This window comes from Macaca thibetana, chromosome 10, assembly GCF_024542745.1.
Source record: "Macaca thibetana thibetana isolate TM-01 chromosome 10, ASM2454274v1, whole genome shotgun sequence".
Taxonomy (NCBI): Eukaryota; Metazoa; Chordata; class Mammalia; order Primates; family Cercopithecidae; genus Macaca; species Macaca thibetana.
Window position 1 is genome coordinate 24,363,232 of NC_065587.1, and position 25,689 is coordinate 24,388,920.

Sequence of the window (25,689 nt, forward strand, 5' to 3'; positions counted from 1 at the left end):
TATTTAATACATTCCTCCTGCAAAAAAAGGAGGGGCTGGGTGCAGCGGCCCCACACGTGAAGTCCCAGCACTGTGAGAGGCACAGGCAAGAGGATCGCTTGAGCTCAGGAGTTTGAGACCAGCCTGGGCAACATAGCGGGACCCCATCTCTACACAAAAATACAAATATTAGCCAGGCACGGTGGCATGCACCTATAGTCCTGGATATTTGGGAGGCTGATATGGGAGGATCGCCTGAGCCCAAGGAAGTCAAGGCTGCAGTGAGCCAAGATCATGCCACTGCACTCCAGTCTGGGCTGGACAGAATGAGACCCCCTCTCAACAGCAACCACAAAAGCAACAACAAAAAAAAGGAGAGCTCTTTGACTCCCACCCCTCCCTCTCATTTGCCCTCTAATTAGCACTGCCCAGCAGAACACTCGGCCGTGATGAGAATGTTCTGTGCAGAGGTCAGCAAATTTCTATAAATGTCCAGATAGTAAATGTTTCCAATTTTGTGGTGTTTATGTGGTTTCTGTTGCTGTTGCTCCTCCTCCTCTCTCTCCTCTTCCTCCTCCTTTCACCCTCTTCCCTTGATAAAACTTACAAACCATTCTTAGTTCAAGGGTGCTTTGAAAACAGGCCCTGGGTTGGATTGGGCCATCATTTGCCCGCCCCCTCCTAAATGTGCACTGTCCGGTACAGTAGCCACTGGTCACGTGTGGCTTCTGGGCACTTGTAGTGTGGCTAGTGCAGATGGGAAGCTGGATTATTAATTGTATTTAATGTTACCTAAGGTGAGTTTAAATAGTTATGTGTGGCTGGGAGCTACATGTTGGATACACAGCTCCAAGTGACTGACAGCCCTGTCCCGTTGCTCTGAAAGGGCCTGTGTTCCCTGGAGGGGGATGGCTGGGCTCACGGGCCGTGGGAGCTGCCTGGCTGGCAGGCCTCTTGGGCTCGCTGGCATTTCAAGAGCTGTCTGAGGGCAGCTGGGCGAGCCATCCTGCCTCTGGAAGAGCTTCCAGCGCCTGCTTCCTAATTGGTTTTATTTATGCCAAGAGAGCAGGCCTCACATCATTGGCCGCCCATGTTCCAGGATTGCCGGGGCTTGAGTGTCTGTAGTTTGGGGGTGGCCTGCTGGGGGGGGTCTGGTTGCTGTGGTTACACCTTGGTTCCCTTTTCCATCTGGGTTTAGATGTCCTCATTGGCCTGATATTTCAGGAATAGGAAAATGGTATGGAGAAAAGGAGTGAGTGAATAGGAAGGAATGGAGGACCAAGAAACAGAGTCAACAGCCTGCAGCCTGTTTATTGCCATCATGGCATAAATAATAAAAGCTGAGTTTGTTTGCTTGTTTGTTTTCTTTTTTTTTTTTTTTGAGACATGGTCTTGCTCTGTTGCCCAGACTGTAGTGCAGTGGCACAATCACAGCTTGCTGCAACCTTGACCTCCTGGGCTTAAGCAATCCTCCCATCTCAGCCTCCCAAGTAGCTGGGGCTATAGGCGTGTACCATCACCTGGATAATTTTTTATTTTTTGTAGAGACTGGGTCTCCCCCTGTTGCCGAGGCTGGGTCTCGAACTCCTGGGCTCAAGCGATCCTTCTGCCTCTGCCTTCCAAAGTGCTGGGATCACAGGCATGAGCCACCATGCAAAGCCTGGCTGAGATTTAAAAAGCTGAGATTTCAAAGTGTTGTTACCCTGGTTAAAACCTCCTGTTTACAGAATAGGAGAAGTCCCAGAGGAGGGATGTATATAGTCAAGGAGTTGGCCAACTCCAGAGCTGCATTCCAAATCACCCCTACCTCCTGAAACAGGACTGACAGGCGGGAGGTTTAGCTTCAGACTCAGTATGTGAGTCTGTAAAGTGATTTCTCCTTGTGGGCCTCAGTTGTCCCATCTGTAAAATGGGGAAAGGTATGAATTGGACTAAAAATATTCTCTACCCTAAGTGGTAAGATATATATACACACACACACATATACACACATATGTGTGTGTGTGTGTGTATAAATATATACACACATACATATGTGTGTGTGTGTGCCCACACACACACACACACACACACATATATATATATATATATATACACACCCTGTCCTAAAGCTACAATGATTCCACTTTGGCCTGATTCTGGCTACATGCCAGGACTCATCATGGACACAGCCTCGTTCCTGTAACACGGGAGATTAAGTGTTAGGAAGGTCTGGATGGTGAAACTCTTTTCACCCATTCCTTGGGTAAGTTGCTCTTCCTCTTGGTGTCGTGCTTTCTCATCTGTAAAATTGGGATCATCACACTTTCCTTTTATTGGGGTTTGAATGACACAGGTATTTGCGTGGTAGGCATTTGGTCAGTGTTAGGTGGTGATAGTAGGATGTTGTGTTCAATTCCAGGAGGCAGCATATTCACTGTAGGCTGGGCACATGGCACCATTTGGAATTGTGCAGTCCACAACCTGATCAGCCATACCCAGCCATCTCAGGTGGCAATAGTGGTGTGTCGTGGTGGTGGTGGTTGCTTATTGTTAATATTTACTTTTCCTGGAGTCCAAGGTCCCTAGGCCAAGAGGAGGGGAGAGGCCTGGTTGGCATAAGCCAGGGGCTCCCTAAGGCAGCAATGCCTTAGCTCAGACTTCACCTCACATCTCTCTGCCTGAGAAGTGAGCCAGTTCATTCCCTGTAGGAGCAGGTAAGTTGAGACTCCAGCTGTTGTATCTTGAGCTGAAGCGGCCTCCCCTGCATTCCAGAGTCCTTCTCCCAAATGTCACTGTCTGGTGTTCTTGAGATCCTAAACCCTCACTCTGCCTCTTTGAAGGGGCCAGGGACTTGGCCCCTCTCCACGGTGCCCATCCCTGATGCAATATCTCCTTTGCCTCTCCAGGGCTCTGCCAGCAGACAGCCTTGGCACACAGGCACAAGAGCTGGAGCCCAGAGATGAGAGTGCCCACAGGAGGTAAGTACACCCAGAAGGAATTTCCGCTGGAGTCCTGGCCCCTCCTGAGATCACCCTCCAAAAGTCCCCTCCGTGCCCCCAGCCTCCATGATTGGGCACCTGGGCAAGCTCCCTCGGCTGGTTTTCACCTTTCTATTCAGCCAGCAGGTTGGAAATCTGGTACTAGAAAAAGCTGCATCCCAGCAAGCACCATAGAGAGACGAGCATCTTTGTCTCTTAGGAAGACGATTCTCCAGGGGATAGGAGAGAGAAGGCTGAGTCTCGAAGTGGGCGTGGGACTTGCCCAGTGTCACGGAGCAGATGCAAGGCATAGCCAGAACCCAGACCCTCTTGTGTCCCGTTCTGCTGACATTAGTGTTTTGGGTATGCTTTCTCAGCACCCCACAGGAGTTCCCTGGCCTTCCGAATAGCTTCCTTGAGAAAAGGGTATTATTATTCCTTTTTTGGAGAAGAAAATAGAAGCTCAGAGAAGTGATATCTTTTGTCCAGATCACCAGCTGGCAAGTGGCAGAAGCGAGATTTGAACCTGGCAGTGTAGTACTCCAAGTTGGAAGCCCTCACCCATCATCCTCAAGAGGATGCCAGGACGCCTCCCTTGCCAGGGTCCAGCAGTGTGATGAGGGGGTCGGGCAGGCCTAGTTCCCTGGGCTGGGCCCTCTAGCTCCTCCCAGAGTGGGATCCCTAGCTCTGGGTAACCAGGAAGCTATACTTTCTGCTTTGTGGGTTCCAGGCTGCTTTCTGTGTCCCAAGTCACCCTGCTTTTTCTTTTTAAGCCGTCCTGCAGGTCGTCGCTATCTTCTGCTCACTTCTGCCTTGCCTGCTTTGAGCTCTTTTCTTCAGCCTTGGCCTGGTCTGATCAAGGACTGCCACTCTGGCCGTGCAACCTTGGACAAGCTGCTTCATCTCTTTGAGCTTAGATATTGCAGGGAAAATGCTTTAGCAGAGTTTATGCTCCATAAATGCAAACACCTTTGCTGAACATAAAATGCTGAAGCTGGCCGGGTGCATTGGCTCACACCTGTAATCCCAGCACTTTGGGAGGCCGAGGCGGGCAGATCACCTGAGGTCAGGAGTTCGAGACCAACCTGGCTAACATGGTGAAACCCCAACTCTACTAAAAATACAAAAAAAAATTAGCCAAGGTGGGGACGCTGTCACTGAAATCCTAATAACTGACAGAATTCTAGTCACAGGTCTCGGGAGAATTTCACTGAGCTTCTGATGAAGAGAAGGGGTCATTGCAGGAATTTCTGAATGGCTTCATGTCCTGTTCAGCCTGCCTCCCCCCAGGAAGTAGCCCTGAAATAGCTTTCCCCATTGCAGACCCTGAATCGAGGGTACACATGAAGCCCCACCCTCTTCAGCAGAACTTCATCAGCACGTTTTTCTGAAGAGAAGGAAATTAACCAAGGCACAGAGAGGCCGGTGACCCCAGCCTGAGATCCATCTCTGCTTTGTCAGCTGCTTCTCACATTTCCACAGCAGCCTCTGAGGTCAGTGGATCCACCCTGATTTTGCAGCTGAAGAGACTGTGGCTAAGATGGGGGAAGTGACTCTCCCAAGCCACACGGCCAGGAAGCCCTAGTCTCTTAGCAGTTTCCATCCCAGGCCTGAGACTGTGTTCCCTCCCCTTTGATGGTTATTTTCTACCTGCTATAGCCTGAGAGGGCCCAGGCAGCCCAAGCCCTTGCAGGTGGATAGGCCCAGCCGCAGACTGGGTCCTTGGGTGGTTTTGGGTGGAACCTCACATCCAAAGAGGCGTGCTGTCTTCCCACGGGCTTCCACCAGACCCTCCATTCACTAAGTCACTCTCAGTTCCCCAATCATGCTGCGTCCTTTCCTGCCTGTGGCTCTGCACTGGCTATTCCCTTTGCTGGGAACGTCCTTCTTTCCCTTCTCCACCTGCCTGTTTCCTACCCACTGCTCAAAATTCTGCATGAAGGCTACCTCCTGCAGGAGGCCTTCCCTCACCTAGGCAGGTAGAACCCATCAGTCTCTCAGGCACACGTCCATAGTAAGAGTAGACTTGGGAGGCTGAGGTTCCCAGCACATAGCGGGTGCCCATTACATGTTGGAATAAGTAAATAACCAATGATTATGGTAGAATTCACTAATCTTCTTGGGCCAGATGGGGTAGCTCATGCCTGTAATCCCATCATTTTGTGAGGCTGAGGTGGGAGGATCACTTGAGGCCAGTAGTTTGAGACCAGCCTGGGTCACAGAGTGAGACTCTTTCTCTACAGAAAAAAAAAAAAAAAAAAAAAAAGAAAGAAAAGAAAAGAAATTGCTATTATTCTTTCCATTGCTCCCTATGTGCTGGGCACCTCCTTAAATATTTTCCATATTGAGGGTTGCTTACTACTCATAACAGCCCTTTGAGGTTGACACTCTTAGGCCCATTTTCTAGATGAGGCTCAGAGGAGTCCCTTGCCCAGGCTCATTCAGCCAGGAAGTGGCAGAGCTGGGATTTGAACCCGGCTTACCTGACTCCTTGAATGACCAGAGACTTCAGCCCTCACTTTGCTTCTGGAAAGAGGTAAGAGGGGCAGTCAGGGAAACTAAGCCTCGGAAACACAGCAAGGGTGAGGCAGAGAACGGCTGGGGCAATCTGAGATGGGCTGAGTGTCCCTCCAGGGCCAGGGTCTGCACCGTCTGCATTGGGCTCAGGTTGCAAAATCAGGGGATTTGGGGGGTGATCTGGGAAGGAAGGCGGATCTGTCACTGAGGGATGTGACAGAGGGTGTGGCCTCGCTTTTTAAAATGAGCCCTTACCTGAAAAATTGCCACTGAAGTCTGATCTTCTTTATCAGCAACTCCTGGGAGGAGCGAGGAGCCCAGGCTCAGGAGCAGCATTCTGTCCTAAGTTGTCCTCTCCCTTCCTTCCCCAATCATCCTTAAAGGTCCAGCACCCCTGAGCCTACCCAGGACACGGGCAGGAGCCTCCTGCATGGCCTCCTGATCTCCATCCTCACCCCTCAGGGGCTGTCTATAGAGTGAGTCCAGCTCCTTCCCTTGTTCCTGAGGACCTGCCTGGCCTTGCCCCATCTTTCCCTCTCCCCCTCTAGCCCCAGCAGCCTCTTCTCAGTTTTTTTTTTTTTCCTTTTTTTTTTTTTTTTAAATTTTTTTGAGACAGGGTCTTGCTCTGTTGCCTAGGTTGGAGTGCAGTGGCCCAGTCATAGCTCACTGCAGCCTTGACTTCCCAGGCTCAAGTGATCCTCCTATCTCAGCCTCTCAAGTAGCCAGGACTGCAGGCAGGCACTACCATGCCCACAGAGACAAGGTCTCACTAAGTTGCCCAGGCTGGTCTCAAGCTCCTGGCCTGAAGTGATCTTCCCACTTTGGCCTTCCAAAATGCTGAGATTACAGGTGTGAGCCGCCACTCTCAGCCTCAAGTTCTTGAAGACCTCACACTCTTTCTCATCTGAGGGCCTTTGCACTCTCTGTTCTCTCTGCTTGTAACACCCTCCCCACATGCAAAGACATGGCCGGCTCCTTCTCATCCTGGTCTTGGCTTGGATACCACCTCCTTCAGGAAGCCTCCCCTGACTACCTTCCTCCTTCCCCTCCTTGGTTCCTCTCACAGTGTCCTGTTCATTTCTTTGAAACAGTTATCACAGTTTGTCCATACCTTGTGTATTATCTGCTTCTCCTGCTGGGACCTAAGCTCCTTGAGGTCAGAGTCCTGGCTGTCTTGTCCATTGTCCTGTTTCCAGCACCAAACACAGTGCCTGGCACTTTAGTGAATGAAGAATAAATGATGGAATGATGATCCTGGAAGAAGTGTAGACCAGGATATGCTCAGCCTTCTCCTGAAAAAATGTTTTCCTTGGAGGCAGAGTGGTGATTTAAAGCAGAGCTGGCTGGTCTGGGTTGGAACCGTGGACCCTGGTTTGGCTGCTTCCCAGCTGGGCAACCGAGCAACTTTTCTGTACCTTAGTTTCTTCTCTCTACAATGATGATTTCATAGCACTTAATCTGTGCCAGGCTCGGCTCATTCAGGCTCTGCTCATTTTGAGACAGGGTCTTGCTCTGTGGCCTAGGTTGGAGTACGGTGGCCCAATCATAGCTTACTGCAGCCTTGACTTCCCAGGCTCAAGTGATCCTCCCATCTCAGCCTCTCAAGTAGCCTCTCAAGGCGCATTCCAGAAATATTTATTGAGCAACTACTAGGTGTCGGGCACTGTGCTAAGAGTTGAGGGGTACAGCAGTGAACAAAACCAGCAAAACTCCCTGCCCTCATAGAGCAGACCTGCTGGAATCTGACATTATATATTTTGATAGTAAATTTTATAATAATGATCACTGTCTCCATTGATCCAATGAAACAGCTGAGGGATTAAGGAACCTGCCAAGGTCCCACAGCTAGGAAGTGGAGAGAAGGATTTGAACTTAGGCTGCCAGGCTGTAGCATCCCTTGGGCTGATAACAGTACCTCCCTTCCTAAGGTTGTTGGAAGATCCCATGAGTTAAGATAGGTAAAGTGGCTGGACACTGTGTCTCACCCCTGTAATCCCAGCACTTTGGAAGGCCGAGGTGGAAGGATTGCTTGAAGCGAGACCCTGTTTCTAAAAATTAGCCAGGTGTGGTGGTGTGTGCCTGTAGTCCCAGGTACTTGGGAGGCTGAGGCAGAGGACTGCTTGAGCCCAGGAGTCCGAGGCCGCAGTGAGCTGTGATCTCACCACTCAGTGCACTCCAGCATTAAAAAAAAAAAAAAAAAGACCGGATGGCTCATGCCAGTAATCTCATCACTTTGGGTAGGAGGTAGGAGGAGGTAGGAGGATCACCCAAGCCCACGAATTCAAGAGCAGCCTGGGCAACATGGTGAGACCCCCGTCTCTTTAAAAAAACAAAAAAATTTTTTAAAGTGCCCAGTAGGGTGCCAGGCACACAGCTAGTGTTTATGAAAGTTGCCCTCTGCATTCATGTCAGCAGTTTGCAGTTATAGGGCTTCGCAGTTACTGGAGAGCTCACAGCTTATAGACCTTCCTGACTATGCATGTCCCCCTCTTTCCCCAGATGTGAGCCTGGCGGGCTGCCAGCTAACCTGTCGCTGAAGCCCCAGAAGCGGGTCCTCAGGCCGGGCCTGCCCCGCCTCCGGCCCAGCATGCGCCTGTCGGTGCGGAGGGTGCTGCTGGCAGCTGGCTGTGCCCTGGTCCTAGTGCTGGCGGTTCAGCTGGGGCAGCAGGTGCTAGAGTGCCGGGCGGTGCTGGCGGGCCTGCGGAGCCCCCGGGGGGCCATGCGGCCGGAGCAGGAGGAGCTGGTGATGGTGGGCACCAACCACGTGGAATACCGCTACGGCAAGGCCATGCCGCTCATCTTCGTGGGCGGCGTGCCACGCAGTGGCACCACGTTGATGCGCGCCATGCTGGACGCCCACCCCGAGGTGCGCTGCGGCGAGGAGACCCGCATCATCCCGCGCGTGCTGGCCATGCGCCAGGCCTGGTCCAAGTCTGGCCGTGAGAAGCTGCGGCTGGACGAGGCGGGGGTGACGGATGAGGTGCTGGACGCCGCCATGCAGGCCTTCATCCTGGAGGTGATTGCCAAGCACGGAGAGCCGGCCCGCGTGCTCTGCAACAAGGACCCATTTACGCTCAAGTCCTCGGTCTACTTGTCGCGACTGTTCCCCAACTCCAAATTCCTGCTGATGGTGCGGGATGGCCGAGCCTCCGTGCACTCCATGATCACGCGCAAAGTCACCATCGCGGGCTTCGACCTCAGCAGCTACCGCGACTGCCTCACCAAGTGGAACAAGGCCATCGAGGTGATGTACGCCCAGTGCATGGAGGTGGGCAAGGACAAGTGCCTGCCTGTGTACTACGAGCAGCTGGTGCTGCACCCCAGGCGCTCACTCAAGCTTATCCTTGACTTCCTTGGCATCGCCTGGAGCGACGCTGTCCTCCACCATGAAGACCTCATTGGCAAGCCGGGTGGTGTCTCCCTGTCCAAGTGAGTGGAGCCCCTGATGCTTCCACTCAGACTCCGGCCCTGGAGTCAGAGGCACCAGGCGAGAAAATCAGCACTGCCTCTCCTGAGCTGTGTGGCCTTGGGCAAGTCACTATCTCTCTCTGAGCCTCTGTTTCATTATCCCAAAAAATGACAATGACCCCTCTCCTTTCTGAGAGAATCTGCAGACTTCGTGGGCTGTTTGTTTTTTGAGACCCTGTCTTGGTCTGTTGCCCGGCTGGAGTGCAGTGGTGCAGTCAGCTCACTACAGCCTCCACCTCCCTGTTCAAGTGATCCCACCTCATCTTCCTGAGTAGCTGGGACTACAGGCATGCGTCACCAAGCTGGGCTAATTTTTGTATTTTTGGTAGAGATGGGGTTTTGCCATGTTGCCCAGGCTGGTCTCAAACTCCTGGCCTCAAGCAATCCTTCCACCTCAGCCTCCCAGAGTCCTGGGTTTACAGGCATGAGCCACCATGCCCAGCCTGGAATCTGCAAACTTTGAATATGCTTTGTAGTAAGGCAATAATGGGTAAAGGCTAAGAGCTCAGGTTCCGGTACAAGGATGTCTGGGTTCAAACCTCAGCTCTGCCACTTCCTAGCTGTGTGACCCTGGGCAAGCGACTCAACCCCTGTGCTTCCATTGCTTCATCTGTAACATGGAAATATAATTTTCCCACTTTATAGATACCTGTGGGCATCAAATAGGTTAATACATGTTAGGTGCTATTATTACTATTTTAGTGTTGGTCCTGCTGTTATTGATGGACTACTCATCATCCTCACCATTGTCATTTAATGAGTGCCTACTGTATGGCAAGTATTGGGTTAAGCCCCCAATAAGTTTATCTCCTTTAATCCTTACACCAACCTGAAGACATAGGAACACCTCTTAGCCCCATTTCATAGACCGAAAAACTGAATCTCACAGAGGAGCAGTTACTGGCCTCAGGCTACACAGCTAACAAAGCATGGTGCTGGGATTGGAACCCAGGTCTATTTTTTGGGGGTTTTTTTGTTTTTGTTTTTTTGAGACAGGGTTTTATTCTGTTGCCCAGGCTGGAGTGCAGCGGCACGATCCCAGCTCACTGCAGCCTCGGCCTTTTGGGCTCAAGCTATCTCCCGCCTCAGTCTTCTGAGTAGTTGGGACTACAGGCGAGCACCTCCACACCTAGCTCATTTTTTTTTTCTAGTAGAGATGAGATCTCAGTAAGTCTTCCAGGCTGGTCTCCAACTCCTAAGCTCAAGCCATCCTCCTGTCTTGACCTCCCAAGTGCTGGGATTACAGGTGCCTGACCTATTGTGTTCTTAAACTCTCCATGTCCAGAACTCCTCCCATCCTCCCCTTCACTCCCTCTCATCCTTTCCTTTCCTTCCTCCCTCTGTCCCTTCCTCCCTGCCTTCTTCCATTGGAAAAGCTGCTGTCCCTATCCTGAGACCCAGAGCACTTTGAACAATGCTGGAGCAGAGTATGTAGTCTCTGCGCTTTCCCATCCTGATCAGGCTCTGGATATCCTGAGAGCTCAGCCAAAGGATGGTTCTTCCCCATGGCTGGTCCTGCTGGGCCCCTGCCAGACCCAGAGCAGAGCTAGAGTCTCGCAGCTGCTCTCCCCTTGCAATGAAGTTCCTACATGCCAGGTACCCCAGCCAGTTGATGCTGGAGCTAGGATTTTATAAATTATTATGACAAAAATATTAGGTTACCAAAGTAATACATCTTTACTGTAGAAAATTAGAAAAGATACACCAAAGAAGAAAGGAGAGGCCGGGCGCGGTGGCTCAAGCCTGTAATCCCAGCACTTTGGGAGGCCGAGACGGGCGGATCACAAGGTCAGGAGATCGAGACCATCCTGGCTAACATGGTGAAACCCCGTCTGTACTAAAAATACAAAAAACTAGCCGGGCGAGGTGGCGGGCGCCTGTAGTCCCAGCTACTCGGGAGGCTGAGGCAGGAGAATGGCATAAACCCGGGAGGCGGAGCTTGCAGTGAGCTGAGATCCGGCCACTGCACTCCAGCCTGGGCGACAGAGCGAGACTCCGTCTCAAAAAAAAAAAAAAAAAAAAAGAAAGGAGAAACAAGCCGTGATCTCACCACCCAGATCTTCATGCATGGCCTGCTGCACCATTTTCAGGGCCTATTGATGAAACTGGAGTCCAATGAAACATACTCCTCTGTAGCCTTTTTCCATGGTGGTATGGGAGCCCTTGCCAGTGGTAGCCAGCACTCTTCGGCAGCAGCATTTGTTGTTGTTGTTGTCATCACAGAGTCTCACTCTGTCACCCAGGCTGGAATGTAGTGGCGTGATCTCAGCTCACTGCAACCTCCACCTCCCGGGTTCAAGCAGTTCTCCCTGCCTCAGCCTCCAGAATAGCTGGGATTACAGGCACCCGCCACCACACCCTGCTAATTTTTATATTTTTAGTAGAGATGGGGTTTTGCCATGTTGACCAGGCTGGTCTCGAACTCCAGACCTCAGGTGATCTGCCTGCCTCGGCCTCCCCAAGTGCTGGGATTACAGGCGTGAGCCACCGCGCCTGGCCTGCAGCATCATTTTGAATAGCTGTGCAACAGGCTGCTACAGGGATTGCCATATTCAACTTCACATTCCCTATTGTTGGACACTTCATTTATTTCCAGTTTTACTGATGTGTATCAAGCATTGCCCTCATTCATGTTCTGGGATGTGTCCCCCTCATTTCTGTGCCATAAAGTCCTAGAGACACAAGGATTTTTGCAAAAGCCATGCACATACTCAAGATTTTTGACATATTGGATAGCGTTAAGATTTAAATCCAGGTTTGCAGCCTCTGAATCTGTGTTCTACCCACCAGTCCACACCCTTTCACCTTCCCCCATTCTCTTCACCTCATGCCCAGTCTGGTCTTCCTTTTGCTGCCTCATTCTGTTCTTCTTTCCCAAGTCACCTCTTAGTTGGGATGAAAGCATTTAGAACTAGGCCCTTGATCCTGGGGGTTCCCCACCATTCATCCTGTCAGGCCCCTGAGTTATAATTGGTAAGATCCACGTCATTCCGGTGGCTTGGGAAGAGTTTAGGAAGCAGGTTGAAGATGATGGTTATTCCATGGTAGCAGCAAAAAGTTGGAAACAACCAAAATGTCTGTCTTTAGGGGAATGGAAAAATAAGTGATGGAGGAAGGCTACGCAGCTGGCAAAAAGAATGGGATATTGAGTGGCGGAAAAAACTATAGTGTATTTGTTTTACAGCTGCAGACGTGTGTGTGTGTGAGAGAGAGAGAGAGAAAGAGCAAGCACGAGACAGCATGCTAACCCTTATTAAGAATTTACAATGTGTTGACTGGGCACAGTGGCTCATGTCTGGAATCCCAGCACTTTGGGAGGCTGAGGTGGGCAGATCACTTGAGGTCAGGAGTTTGAGACCAACCTGGCCAACATGGTGAAACCCCGTCTATACTAAAAATACAGAAATTAACTGGGCATGGTGGTGCACGCCTGTAGTTCCAGCTACTTGGGAGACTGAGGCAGGAGAATCATTTGAACCCAGGAGGCAGAGGTTGCAGTGAGCCGAGATCGTGCCACTGCACTCCAGCCTGGGCAATACAGTGAGACTCCGTCTCAAAAAAGAAAAAAGAACTTAGAATGTGCCCATGCTTTTCTAAGCACTTTCTTTGTATTAACTCATTTACTCTTCAGAGCACCCCAGTGAGGTAGGTACTGTTATCACTGCCAATTACAGAAGAGGAAATTGAGGCTCAGAGAGGTGAAGTAACTTTCCCAAGGCCACACAGCTGGGGAACAGCTGGCATTTGAACCCAGGCAGTCTGGCTCCCTGGTCTGCTCTTAACCACCCTACAGGAAAAGGTTACCGAGAGTGGTGTGCTCCACAGTGCAAAGGCTGAGTACCTGTAGGAAGCTGATGGACTGGCAGTGATGAACACATTGGCTTTTAGCTTTATCATTAGTGTTTTATTACTTTTTTTAGGGACAAAATTTTTTTTTTTTTGAGACAGGGTCTTGCTCTGTTGCCCAGTCTGGAGTGCAGTGGTACAATCACAGCTCAGGCTCACTGCTTCCTCAACCTCCCGGGCCCAAGCAATTCTCCCATCTCAGCCTCCTGAGCAGCTGGGACTACAGGCACTTGTTACCATGCCCAGCTTATTTTTGTAATGGGGTTTCACCATGTTGCCCAAGTTGGTGTCAAACTCCTGAGCTCAAGCGATCCTTCTGCCTTGGCCTCCTGAAGTGCTGGGATCACAGGTGCGAGCCATTGTGCCTGACCTAAACTGTTGTTATTTTTTAAGCTGGAGAAGTCAAGAAAGCAGAATGTATGTACCCATGGTGTATACTGCTGGTACTTTCTTCTGACTTCTCACTGCATGCTGTGTTCCCATTGTACAGAGGAGGTATGAGGAGGCAAAAATGACTCACCTGCTGTCTCACAGTTGATGGGGCAGAGCTAGGTAGAGGCCAAGTTTCTCCAGTCTTTCCTGCTGCCCCAGTGTGGCTGAGCAGGGAACCCGCTCAGGCACCATCTGGGTCTGCCCTGCCCTCTCCAGCCTCTTCTCTCTCCCCAGGATTGAGCGGTCCACGGACCAGGTCATCAAGCCTGTTAACCTGGAAGCACTCTCCAAGTGGACTGGCCACATCCCTGGGGATGTGGTGCGGGACATGGCCCAGATCGCCCCCATGCTGGCTCAGCTCGGCTATGACCCTTACGCAAACCCCCCCAACTACGGCAACCCTGACCCCATTGTCGTCAATAACACACAGCGGGTGAGTGTGCACCTGTACTTGCGGAAGTGTGCTCTTGGGGATCTGGGGTTTTTGCAGATGTGGAAGCTCCAGCCACCTGAGGAAATGTTCAGTCTCTCGATTCCTGGTCATCTGATTTGTTTCTATCTGATGGACACAGTGAACTGCATGATTGCTTGGATTTCCGTTTTGCTTGGGCTACAGGGAAGCTCAAAGTCAACTGGTAGCCTATCTCTCATACTCTAACAGCAGGCCAGCTTGTACACTAATTTCATCTTATTTCTCTAATTTTATTTACACTTTTACCCCTATTTCCCTGGCTATTTGTTTATCTGTTTGTAAAGCACCTCAAGTCTTTGTTGAGAGGGGATATAAATAAATAAGATATTGGTCCCTTTCTTGCCTGATAAGGTTGAATGTTGATTTCTCAGACAAATGTGAGTTTGGGGCTGTTTACATTACGTTTAAAATTATCCTTGGTTAAGGTGGTGAAGGGAAATGACTTTTTTTGTTTTGTGTTGTTTTGTTTGAGACATGGTCTTGCTCTGTTGCCCAAGCTGGGTGCATTGGTGCAGTTATAGCTACTGCAGCCCCATACTTCTGGGCTTAAGCCATCCTTTCACCCCAGGCTCCTGAGTAGCTAGGACTACAGGTGCACACCATCATGCACAGCTAATTTTATTTTTTATAAAGGCGGGGTCTCGCTGTGTTGCCCAGGCTGGTCTAGAACTCCTGACCGTAAGGGATCCCCCTGCTTCACTCTCCCAAAGTGCTGAGATTACAGGTGTGAGCCTCCAGTGACTGACAAAATGCTTTTGAAGTGTTAAAGTAGGCTAATACCCACTGGGTAAAAGAACAGTTAGCACGTTGATGGCCTTATGTATACATTGCCGTTACAGCTTCTAGTTTACTTGAAGTGCTGTGTTCTAACTTCCTTATAGGCAAATATTTGAAAATGGGACCGAGGCCTGAGGAAGAGCTTTCAGAGCCCTTACATCATTAAGACCCAGAGTCTTTAAGCTAAGCTCAGCATTTCTGAGCATGTGCTGATTTTAGGAAGTGAACAGTTCTTGTATTGAATCACAATGGAAAAAAGTTAATCGTCTCTTAGTTCCGTAACCCTTCAGTTGGCTCAATGAGAAAGTTTCTGTTTGGTGCTAGTAAGTCATTAGCGCCTGCCTCTCCAACACTCGCTCATCTCTCTTTAACAAAGAGAATTTACTAACACTGAACTTTGGGGGCTGTGCCCTTGTAATTGAAGGGTAAGCTTTGTCTGTGGGTCTCGTGAGTTCCTCTTCCTCTTGACATTAGTTGATTTTGCAGACATCTATTTACGGAAATACTCAGAGATTCAATGTACGTACCCAGCCAACACTGACAGGTGAATGGCTGCAACCCAGATGTGGTTTGTTTTTTTTATTATAAATATTATTATTGATTTTTATTTTGTTATTATTCCTTCATAATAGTAATCTTTAAAGCCTACTTACGTGTTTTACATACTTTTATCTACCTATGGGTTGTACATGTATTATCATAATAAAAAATTAATTAACTGGATTAAAAAGAAGGTGGTAGTGATCTCACAATCCAGCCCCAGGTGCTTCTCAGAAGCAGAGGCGAGGACCGGCTGGGGACACTGCAGTAGTGGGCTGGGGTGTTGCTTACTTCACCGTTCTCAGCCAAGGGCCCAGCAGTGGCTCCTCTGGGGTCTCCTTAAAAGGTGGCTGGCTGCCTCTGGCTTGCCCCAAGCTAGGGGTCAGAAGTTCCTAGAGTAAGGCCTGACTTTATGTATTTTATAAAACATAAATAATTTTCATGAGCACTGGTGGTTAACATCAACTGTTTGGAGCTTTTTGTGTTTGTTTATTTAAAATAGAAGCTGTCTCTCACTTTCATCCCAAGAGGTTTCTTGCCTGGGGCGGCCAACACGTCTTGGCAAGTGCTAGATCCCTGGTTTAGTTTTTGCCATAGCTTGGCTGTTACTGCGAAGATAAGTCCTCTCACTAAGCCCTGTGAGTGTGCATGCATGCCTGTGTGCTTCTGTGTGTGCTGTGGACCCTGTGTGTTCCAATAATGGATCCTGGGACTCAGTAAACGCAGTGGCTAAAAGGACATCTATGCTGATGAAATCGTCTCTGCCGGCACTGCCCATATGGTAGCCACTAGCCATGTGTGGCCACTGATCCTGTAAAGGGAGGCTAGTCCAAAGTGAGAGGTACTGTTAGTGTAAAATACACACTAGATTTTGAAGACTTAGGACAAAAAAACAAGTATGTAATGTTTCTCATTAGTCACTTTTATGTAAATTACATATTGAGATGTTCATATATTAGATAGGCTGGACATGATGGCTCATGTCTATAATCCTAGCACTTTTGGAGGCCAAGGCAGGCAGATGGCTTGAGCCTAGGAGTTTGAGACCATCCTGGGTAACACGGTGAAACCTCATCTCTACTAAAAATACAGAAAATTAGCTGGACATGGTGGTGCGTGCCTGTAGTCACAGCTACTCAGGAGGCTGAGGTGGGAGAATCACCTGAGGCTGGGAAGTGGAGGCTGCAGTGAGCCGTGATTGCACTACTGCACTCCAGCCTGGGCTATAGGAGTGAGACTCTGTCTCAAAAAAAAAAAAAAAAAAAGCTATATCAAATTAAATAAAAGATATTATTAGAATTAATTTCCCTTGTTTCATTTTATTTTTAAACATGACTACTAGCGGAAAGGCCTGAAATGTTCTGGTTCTAACTTCAGGGCCTTTGCTCTGTTGCCTCTGCCTGGAGGGCTTTTTCTTCTGAGCTCAGCCTACCTATTTTTCCTTGTCCTTTGGGTCTCAACTCAAAGGTTATCTATTTCAAGAGGCCCTTTTTATTTTTATTTATATTTTCTTAGAGACAGGGTCTCGCTCTGTCACTCAGGCTGGAGTGGAGTAATGTGATCATGCTTCACTGCAGCCTCAACCTCCCGGGCTCAACCAATCCTGCAACCAAGGCTGCAGTAGCTCCAGAGTAGCTGGGACTATAAGTGCATGCCACCACGCCCAGCTAATTTTTAATTTTTGTAGAGATGGGGTTTTGCTGTGTTTCCCAGGCTGGTCTCAAACTCCTAGACTCAGGTGATCCTCCTGCCTTGGCCTCCAGCAGTGCTGGGATTACAGGCGTGAGTCACTGCACCTGACATGAGTCCCTTCTTGACCATCCACTCAAAAGAAGCCCCCTGGTTACTCCTAATCACACCTCTTGACTGTACTTTCTTCACAACAGTTCCCATGGTTTGCTATGTCCTTGTTTATTTGTGTTTATTGTTTCTTGTGTGTTCATCTGGTGCCTCCTCTAGAACGGTAGCTCTAGGGAAACAGGAATTTCAATTATTGGTTAACATTGTGTCAGCCAGACACAATACATAGAATAATGCCTGGAAGAAGAGGAGCTTAATCAATGTTTGATGGATGGAGGGATGGATGGGTTGATGGTGAGGTGGATGGGTGGATGACTAGATGTGCTGGGAATGACAAAATTTTATTTTTTGGTCATTTTCATAGTAGTGATACTTCTTTTTCTCTTCCTTAGGTCTTGAAAGGGGACTATAAAACACCAGCCAATCTGAAAGGATATTTTCAGGTTAGCAACCCCAAGGAGAATTCCGAATTCTGTCTTTCTCAGCTATACCTCCAGCTGGCTGTATACCCTTGGATGTGTCACTTCTCTACTCTGGTTAATGGTTTTCCCATTTTAAAAACGGGGATGCGGGCTGGCTGCCTGTAATCCCACCACTTTGGGAGGCTGAGGCAGGTGGATCACAAGGTCAGGAGTTCAAGACCAGCCTGACCAACATGGTGAAACCCCATCTCTACTAAAAATACAAAAATTATCCAGGCGTGGTGGCACACACCTGTAATCTCAGCTACTCGGGAGGCTAAGGCAGGAGAATCGCTTGAAGCCAGGAGGCAGAGGTTGCAGTGAGCTGAGATCACGCCACTGCACTCTCTAGCCTGGGCAACAGAGCGAGACTCCATCTCAAGAAAAAAAAAAGTGGGGGGTGCTGTGGTGATGTGGGCTGGACTAGAGGGTCTCTAAGCACTGATCCGGCTGGGGCCACATCTCAGTGGCCCTTCTGTCAGGGAGCAGCCTTTCACTACATCTTCTGGCTTGAATGCAGTTGGAGGGACTTTGTGGGGACTTTTTTCTTGGGCTTTCTTTCTTTTCTTTCCTTTTTTTTTTTTTTTTTTTTTTTTTTGAGACTGGAATGCAGTGGTGTGATCATGGCACGCTGCAGCCTCCTTCTGGGTTCAAGCAATCCTCCCACCTCAGCCTCCCAGGTAGCTGGGACTACAGACACACACCACCATGCCCGGTTAATTTTTGTGTTTTTTTTTTTGTAGAGACGGGGTTTTGGCATGTTGCCCAAGCTTGAGTTGTATTATTTATAATAAACAGGTAGCAGTTAGTAAAGTGTGCTCCTGTGTCCTTTGAGCTGTTCTAGTGAATTATCAAACCAGAGTGGGGGTTGTGGGAACCTCCAGATCTGTAGTTGGCTGGGAAGAAGTGTGGATAGCCTGCGCGCCCCATTGCAGCTGGCATCTAAAGTAGGGCAGTTTGGGAACTGAGCCCTTAATCTATGGCAGCTGATGCTAACTAAGTCTGGGAGTCGGTGTCAGAACTGAACTGAATTGTTGAACGCCCAGTTGGTATCCAGATAATCAGAATTGGTCACTGATATTGGAAAACACCCATAAGCCAATATCTGAAAGATTAAAACTAGGTCTGCCACACAAAGCTCTGGATAGAAAAGGCTTCCCAGCAGAGGGAACCGTGAACACCTGAAAGCGGGGAGGGTGGCCGAAACCTCTGGAATGCATATGCACTTTTGCATTCGTTGCAATTATATTTTTGTTTGTTTCTATCCCAATGTGATTTACAGGAATGTTCATTACCGTTTTAATGTTCAAGCTGCCTTGTTTTGCTTTCTTAATATTTTCCTATCTTTTGAGTTTCACCGGCACCATTTTGGACAGCTACGTAGCGTTCTGTGGAATGCATGTGTTACCATTTACTAAACAGCTTCTTCAAGACCATTTCCAGTTTTTACGACATCCAGAATGACATTATGTGCACAGTGGAGGACAGTAGGGAGATGAGGGTTGGAAATAGAGGCTTGACACAACTTACCTGCAAGGCAGCCCTCCTGAGCGTGGGGGTATGCCGTTCCTTCGTATTTTGTTCCTAAAAGCAACAAAAACCAGTCCCAGGTCAGCTAGACATCTTGCATACGTCATACACTGCAGGGAAGTATAAACTGCCCTAACCCTTTTTGTTTGTTTGTTTTTTGTTTTTTGTTTTTGAGATGGAGTTTTCCTCTTGTTGCCCAGGCTGGAGTGCAGTGGTGCAGTCTCAGCTCACTGCAGCCTCTGCCTCCCAGGTTCAAGCCATTCTTCTGCCTCCGCCTCTCAAGTAGCTGGGATTATGGGCACTGGCCACCATGCCCGGCTAATTTTTGTATTTTTAGTAGAGAAGGGGTTTCTCCATGTTGGCCAATCTGGTCTCGAACTCCTGACCTCAAGTGATCCACCCACCTCGGCCTGCCAAAGCTCTGGGATTACAGGTGTGAGCCACGGCACCCAGCCAAGATACCCTTATTCTTTCAGAGATTCCAAGGGTTTGGGGAGCTGTGTGCCAGGAACTGGGGACAGTGACCAAATACTTATTATTACACCACAGCTGAAATGCCATCGTGTAGAGTCCTTTCCTGGCCACCGTTTTTGAAATAGCACAGATACTGATCACTCATAGCAGCCTGTCACATTGCGCGGGTTTGACATTATCTTGCATCTGTGCATGTTCAATACGCTTTTTCTCCAACTTGAACGTAAGTTCTGTGATCCTAGGTTTGGGTCTGTCACACTCACCATGCTATCCCAGCACATGGCACATAGTAGATGTACAGTAAATACTCCATGAGTAAGCATGTGCATGCCTCAGTGATGCTGAGGGGTGACCCTCAAGACAGTGAGGCATCCCCCACCTGGCTGTGACCCCTTCCTCTGTGTATTGTCTTTCTCCAGGTGAACCAGAACAGCACCTCCTCCCACTTAGGAAGCTCGTGATTTCCAGGTAAGCCTGTGGACTTCACTGGGGGTTCCCGCTGCTTCTGGGTGGCCCCAGAGCCACTTTTCTGAAAAGCCACTTTTCTGTCCTTCCAGAGCCTCCCTGGGGGAGTCATGTCCACTAGGGTGGGCTGACCCAGCCCCATCAGAGGTTTCCATGGTGACAGACTGGGGATGCTATTTATAGAATCAAGGCTTAGTCTTCTAGCTCTGGATCAAGGACAGGGAGAGGGATTAACGCTGAACCAACCAGAAAAAGGTTTGTCTGACACTGGGGACGGGGCAGGAAGGACCCCTATGATGGGGGACGGGGAGATTCCGGAACCATTTCTGCACAGAATGCTGTCTGCCAGTCTGGCTTCTACAAACAGCATCAGCGTTGGGCCACAGCAATTAATGTTCTAATAACAGTCACAAGCAGTTATGTTCTAAGAATAACCCCCATGGCCATTGGGCCAGGTACTGGTCCTGTGTTACTCATTTAACCCTCAGCATCCTTGGGAGGCAGATGACATGATCATTCCATTTTACAGAAGAGAAAACCAAAGCACAGAGAAGGGCTTTGACTTGCCCAAGGCTACACAGCCATCAAGGGACAGACTTCCTCCCAGGTTTGCTTCTAGTGAATGATTTTAAGTGCACATTTATCCATCCATATTCTACTAAGGGGTGGGGAAAGGGAATTTTTGAACTTGGCAATTCAAAGATTTAAGAACTCCAGGTTTAACTTCCTTCAGCCCCTGTTTTCTTCATCTGGAGAATGGGGATTCATCATTGCCCACCTCTGAGGTTGGCCATAAGATGGCGTGAGCTGGCCCAGGTGGGAGTGCTTGGAAACTGTGAAGTGCTGGGCCCTCGCTGTGGACTTGGGCACTGGAGTTAAGGCTGCATGAGTGAGCTCGCTTCCTTCTGTCCCCCAGCCTCTATGATCAGGTTCAAGAAAACCTCGAGAGAGGTTATTTTACATTGAAACACAGCTTCCAGCTTGGACTCTTATTTTTAGTCTCTTCATCTATTTTTAAACAATTGGCATGTGTTTTAGTTTTTCTTTCAATTTACTTTGCTCCAATCTGCAAGGTCTCTGTCATTATCAGGGTTCCCATCTTGAGTTGCACTAAGATCCCAGAGTTTTTGTTTTTTGGGTTTTTTTTTTTTTTTGAGACAGTCTCACCCTGTTGCCCAGGCTGGACTGCAGTGGCACGATCTCGGCTCACTGCAATCTCCACCTTCTGGGGTTCAAGTGAGTCTCATGCCTCAGCCTTCCAAGTAGCTGGGATTACAAGTGTGCGCCACCACACCCAGCTAATTTTTGTATTTTTAGTAGAGATGGGGTTTCACCATGTTGGCCAGGCTGGTCTCGAACTCCTGGTCTCAAGTGATCTGCCTGCCTCAGCCTCCCAAAGTGCTGGGATTACAGGCATGAGCCACTGCGCCCACCCAAGATCCCATAGTTCTATTCCAAAAAAGAACCCTGTCATGAAAAACAGCTTTCCTCCCTATCATTAGTAGACTCCTGGACCTTCTCATTGACAAAGGCAGATTTGTTACTTGTTTTACTGTTTAAATGAGATACCATATACACGGCGCTTTAGCTGATCCTGGATACAGAGTTGGTCTTGAACTAACATGAATCCTGCCCTTGCCTCCAAGAATTCATCAGTATTTATCACATAATCACTGTCGTTTGCTCTGTATCCATAAGAAAAGTGTATATTTGAGGTCAAGTGGATGCAAGATGAGATGTGGGGAAGAACCCAGGAAACGTTTTTAAATTTAAACTCTCGCTGGCCATCTGGGATGCATCCGTAAAACCTTCCATGCTTATGCGAATGGATGAAGACAGTATGTTCTGCAATCACATGTATAAATATAAATGATCTATTTCAGAATTGTTACTCTGAGTCTAACACAGTCTTCCCCCCTTTCAGATCTCTGCAAATGAACTTCATTGCCAAGAAGAGAAGAAACTGCATTTAAGTGGAAATCGGACCTCTAATCCAAGCATATTGCTTGCTATTAATCGCCAAAACAGGACTGCTGATGAGGAATGTATTTGCATATGTTTGCAAAAGCTGAATCATTGAAAATGTACCTTGAAACTCTCTCTCTTTGGACACGCCAGGGTAGAGAACGAAGGGTATGGAAGTAGTCCGGCTTTTGAAACTTAGGTATTTTATATTTTTCCCCTCAAGAACTTTTTTTTAAGAGAAAGATTTGCCATCCTCCTTAATTTGCAGGACTGCCTTGGTGGCTTTGTTTGCTGGGACAAGGCCCACAAACTGTGCCTCTCCTATTGACCCTTACTTTGAATTCAAAGAATCTATTTAAGAATTTAATATATGAGGCTTTCTTTGATTCCTCCTCAGTTCTACCTAGTTTCACAGAGAAAAAAAAATACTCTTTGAATAAAGTGAACAGGGGCTCATTTGTTTATGCCTTACTTTACTGAATGAATAGGGTTTTTTTTTTCTTTCTTTCCATACTGGATTTTGTCAGGGAGATTTGTGATGAGCAAAAAGCTGGGGAATATAGGTGCATGTAAGGCACAGCCGAATTCTTGTGTTGGGATCCCCAAGGCCACCCCCAGAATCGATGATTGGCTAGAACTCAGAATTCAGAAGAGCTATTATCCTCATGGTTATGGTTTATTACAGCAAAAGGATGCACATTAGAATCAGCAAAACAGGCTGGGCGCAGTGGCTCATGCCTGCAATCACAGCACTTTGGGAGGCAGAGGCAGGAGGATCACCTGAGGTCAGGAGTTCAAGACCAGCCTGGCCAACACGGTGAAACTCCGTCTCTACTAAAAATACAAAAATTAGCTGGGTGTGGTGGCGTGCACCTGTAATCCCAGCCACTCAGGAGGCTGAGGCAGGAGAATCGCCTGAACCTGGGAGGTGGAGGTTGCAGTGAGCTGAGATCGTGCCATTTTATTCCAGCCTGAGTGACAGAGCAAGACGCCATCTCAAAATAAAATCAGCAAGAGAAAAAGGGGCACAGGGCAGAGTCCAGGAGAGACCAGCCTCAAGCTTCCAGTTGTCCTCTCCCAGTAGAGTCTTACAGACACGCTTAATTTTCCCAGCAATGATATGTGACACCACATACTAAATATTACCAGCCAGAAAGCTCACCCTAGCCTTGGGGTCTAGGTTTTTATTGCATGTCAGTCACATGGGGCAATCACATGACTTTTTTAGTTATGTAATCACCAGCCGCTCCAGAGGTCAAAATGATACAGCATGGCCCAAGGTCCCCACCGTAAACCACATTATGAGCACAAACTATCTGGCCTGGTATGGCCCAAGGCCTGAGGTATATAAAGACACCCCTATTTGGGAGGATATTCGAAGGACTTAGAGGTTATCTCTCAGGAGCCCATTAAGGCCAGTTTTTTCTTTGAGATGTGCTGGGTTTGGATACTTCAAGCCTGCTGAGTTAACCCTTTATAGCAGTCACCAAATGCTGAGGGACGAACTAGGCCTACAATAAGTTTGTATCTTTAAGGGTTAAGGTGTTTTGCCCATACCTCCTTGCCTTATATCTCATGATAATATGAGGCTTTTGGAAGGCAGTGACTTATTGTGGCTTGGAGCATGGGTTTTTGGAGTCAGTCTGACCTCCTGGCTGTATGGCTTGAGACTTTGTCTCTTCATCTATAAAATGGGGAAGTTAAAAGTTCGTTGTGTGTATGTGTGTCTGTGTGTGTTCAGACAGAATCTCGCTCTGTCACTCAGGCTAGAGTACAGTGGCGTGATTATAGCTCACTGCAGCCTCGGTCTCCTAGGGTCAAGTGATCCTCCCAGCTTAGCCTCCTGTGTAGCTGGGACTACAGGCATGTGCCACCACACCTGGCTACTTTTTATTTTTATTTTTACTTTATCTTTTTTTTTTTTTTGTAGAGACGAGGTCTTTCTATGCTGTCCAGGCTGAACTTCATGGTTTTATTGGGGATGGCTAATGGATGACGGTGGTGGTGGTCCTTGGTACCAGATAAGCCCTCAGTGTGAAGCAGCTCTTATCTCTCCTTGTCTTGAGACTGCTCTGGAATGGTAATTAGGCTTTTTTGAAGGTGTGACCCTTTTTGTTCATTTCTTCAGCAGTTACTTATTATTTTTAAAATTTTTGACACACAGTCTCTGATAAATGATCATTCACCAATCACCGATTACTCTCCTTGCTCTGTTAAGTGTGACACTGTCCCTTTGAGAATCTGGTGACAGCTGTGCATCCCCTCCCCCACACACACCAAAAAAAAAATTTATGTCTGGTTCCAGGAATTACCTTTTATGAGAAGTCCATCCATGAAGACCCTGGATATTCAGAGAGCTTCCTGGGAAAACACTGAAAGAAAATAAAGAGGCTGGGCCTGGTGGCTCATGCTTGTAATCCCAGCACTTTGGGAGGCCAAGGTGGGCAGATAACCTGAGGTCAGGAGTTCGAGACCAGCCTGGCCAATGTGGCAAAACTCCATCTACCAAAAATACAAAAATTAGCTGGACGTGGTGGTGCATGCCTGTAGTTGCAGCTACTTGAGAGTCTGAGGCAGGAGAATTGCTTGAACCCAGGAGGCAGAGGTTGCAGTGAGCCAAGATCACACTATTGCACTCCAGCCTGGGCAACAGAGCAAGACTCCATCTCAAAAATAAAATAAATAAAATAAAATAAATAAAATTTCTGTCTCTAGCCCCCAAGTGGTAGCACTGGGTCTTGTTCCCTGAAAAAAACTAGGCTCAGAATCCACTCTCATTTCATCTCCTCTGATTTGATCTGAAAAGATTTTGTTTAGAGTACTACATGAATATATTGTAAAACATGGGACAATCAGAATTCATGGTAAGAAGGCAAGGGGCTCTATTTGTACCTCCTCTCAATATCTCCTTTCTTCCCTAAAGGTAATGCTACCATTTTCTGTTTGTACATAGTCTTCCAGACTTTAAATTTTTGAACATATAAATATTATCATCTTAAAGATGTATGGAAAAAACCATTTTGAGTAGGTTATTCCAAAATGTAATTTAACAGATTGTTCTGCAGGATTGTTTGTTTGTTTGTTTGTTTTGGAGACAGAGTCCCGCTTTGTTGCTCAGGCTGCAGTGCAGTGGCACAAACACAGCTCACTGCAACCTCTAACTCCTGGGCTCCAGCAATCCTTTCACCTCAGCCTCCTGAGTGGCTGGACCATGACACAGGGCTAACTTTCTATTTTTTGTAAAGAGGGGAATTACTGTGTTGCCCAGGCTGGTCTCAAACTCCTGGGCTCAAGCAATCCTGCCTCAGCCTCTCAAAGTGTTGGGATTACAGGCGTGAGCCACCGCACCTGGCTCCTGGAGCGTTTCTGAAGTGAACATGTGCTGATCTAACACCATGCCTTTTACCAGCTGCCTGTTCTAGAGCAAACCATCTTTTTTTTTTTTTTTGAGACGGAGTCTCGCTCTGTCCCCCAGGCTGGAGTGCAGTGGCGCAATCTCGGCTCACTGCAAGCTCCTCCCAGGTTCACGCCATTCTCCTACCTCATCCTCCTGAGTAGCTGGGACCACAGGCGTCCGCCACCATGCCCGGTTAATTTTTGTATTTTTAAGAGACGGGGTTTCACCGTGTCAGCCAGGATGGTCTTGATCTCCTGACCTTGTGATCCGCCCGCCTCGGCCTCCCAAAGTGCTGGGATTACAGGCGTGAGCCACCGTGCCCGGCTGAGCAAATCATGTTTTTTGAGCATTCCACTTTGGCTAGGCCCTTAGGCTGTTAGCAGTTTTCATTGCTACTAGCAAAGCTGCAGTGGACGTTCTCCTGCACATATAACCTCTTGGTGCCACTGTATGAGTGAGTCTCTGCAAAATGAGAAGTAGAATTGCTAGGGTGAAAGGCACACATATTAACTTTTTTGATTAATTCCACCCATGTACCCTGATTTGGGCAGAATTTTAATCTTACTGTGAAATCAGGGCTTTGTTCTAGAGTCTTTCTTGGGGGTT

General features: G+C 48.3%; 1 protein-coding gene across 8 annotated transcripts in view; it reads left to right on the forward strand.

The window, feature by feature from the left end:
* TPST2 (tyrosylprotein sulfotransferase 2) overlaps window positions 1-22,142 on the forward strand; it is a 63,727-nt gene extending 41,585 nt beyond the window's left edge. The window contains exons 2-12 of one of the 8 annotated variants that reach the window (XR_007717190.1): window positions 2,868-2,939; window positions 4,263-4,432; window positions 5,347-5,475; window positions 5,840-5,932; window positions 7,956-8,885; window positions 13,437-13,635; window positions 17,184-17,234; window positions 19,676-19,724; window positions 19,814-19,976; window positions 20,251-20,328; window positions 21,646-22,142. Coding sequence is in view for 5 of the 8 variants with exons in the window: in XM_050745932.1 (XP_050601889.1) it covers window positions 5,435-5,475; window positions 5,840-5,932; window positions 7,956-8,885; window positions 13,437-13,860 (1,488 nt within the window). In the remaining 3 variants the exon portion in view is untranslated. Of the gene's footprint in view, window positions 1-2,867; window positions 2,940-4,262; window positions 4,433-5,346; window positions 5,476-5,839; window positions 5,933-7,955; window positions 8,886-13,436; window positions 13,995-17,183; window positions 17,235-19,675; window positions 19,725-19,813; window positions 19,977-20,250; window positions 20,329-21,645 lie in introns of those variants that run through there. The other 7 variants (XR_007717191.1, XR_007717192.1, XM_050745934.1 and 4 more) reach the window with 7 other exon arrangements.
* The last annotated feature ends 3,547 nt before the right edge of the window (window positions 22,143-25,689 follow it).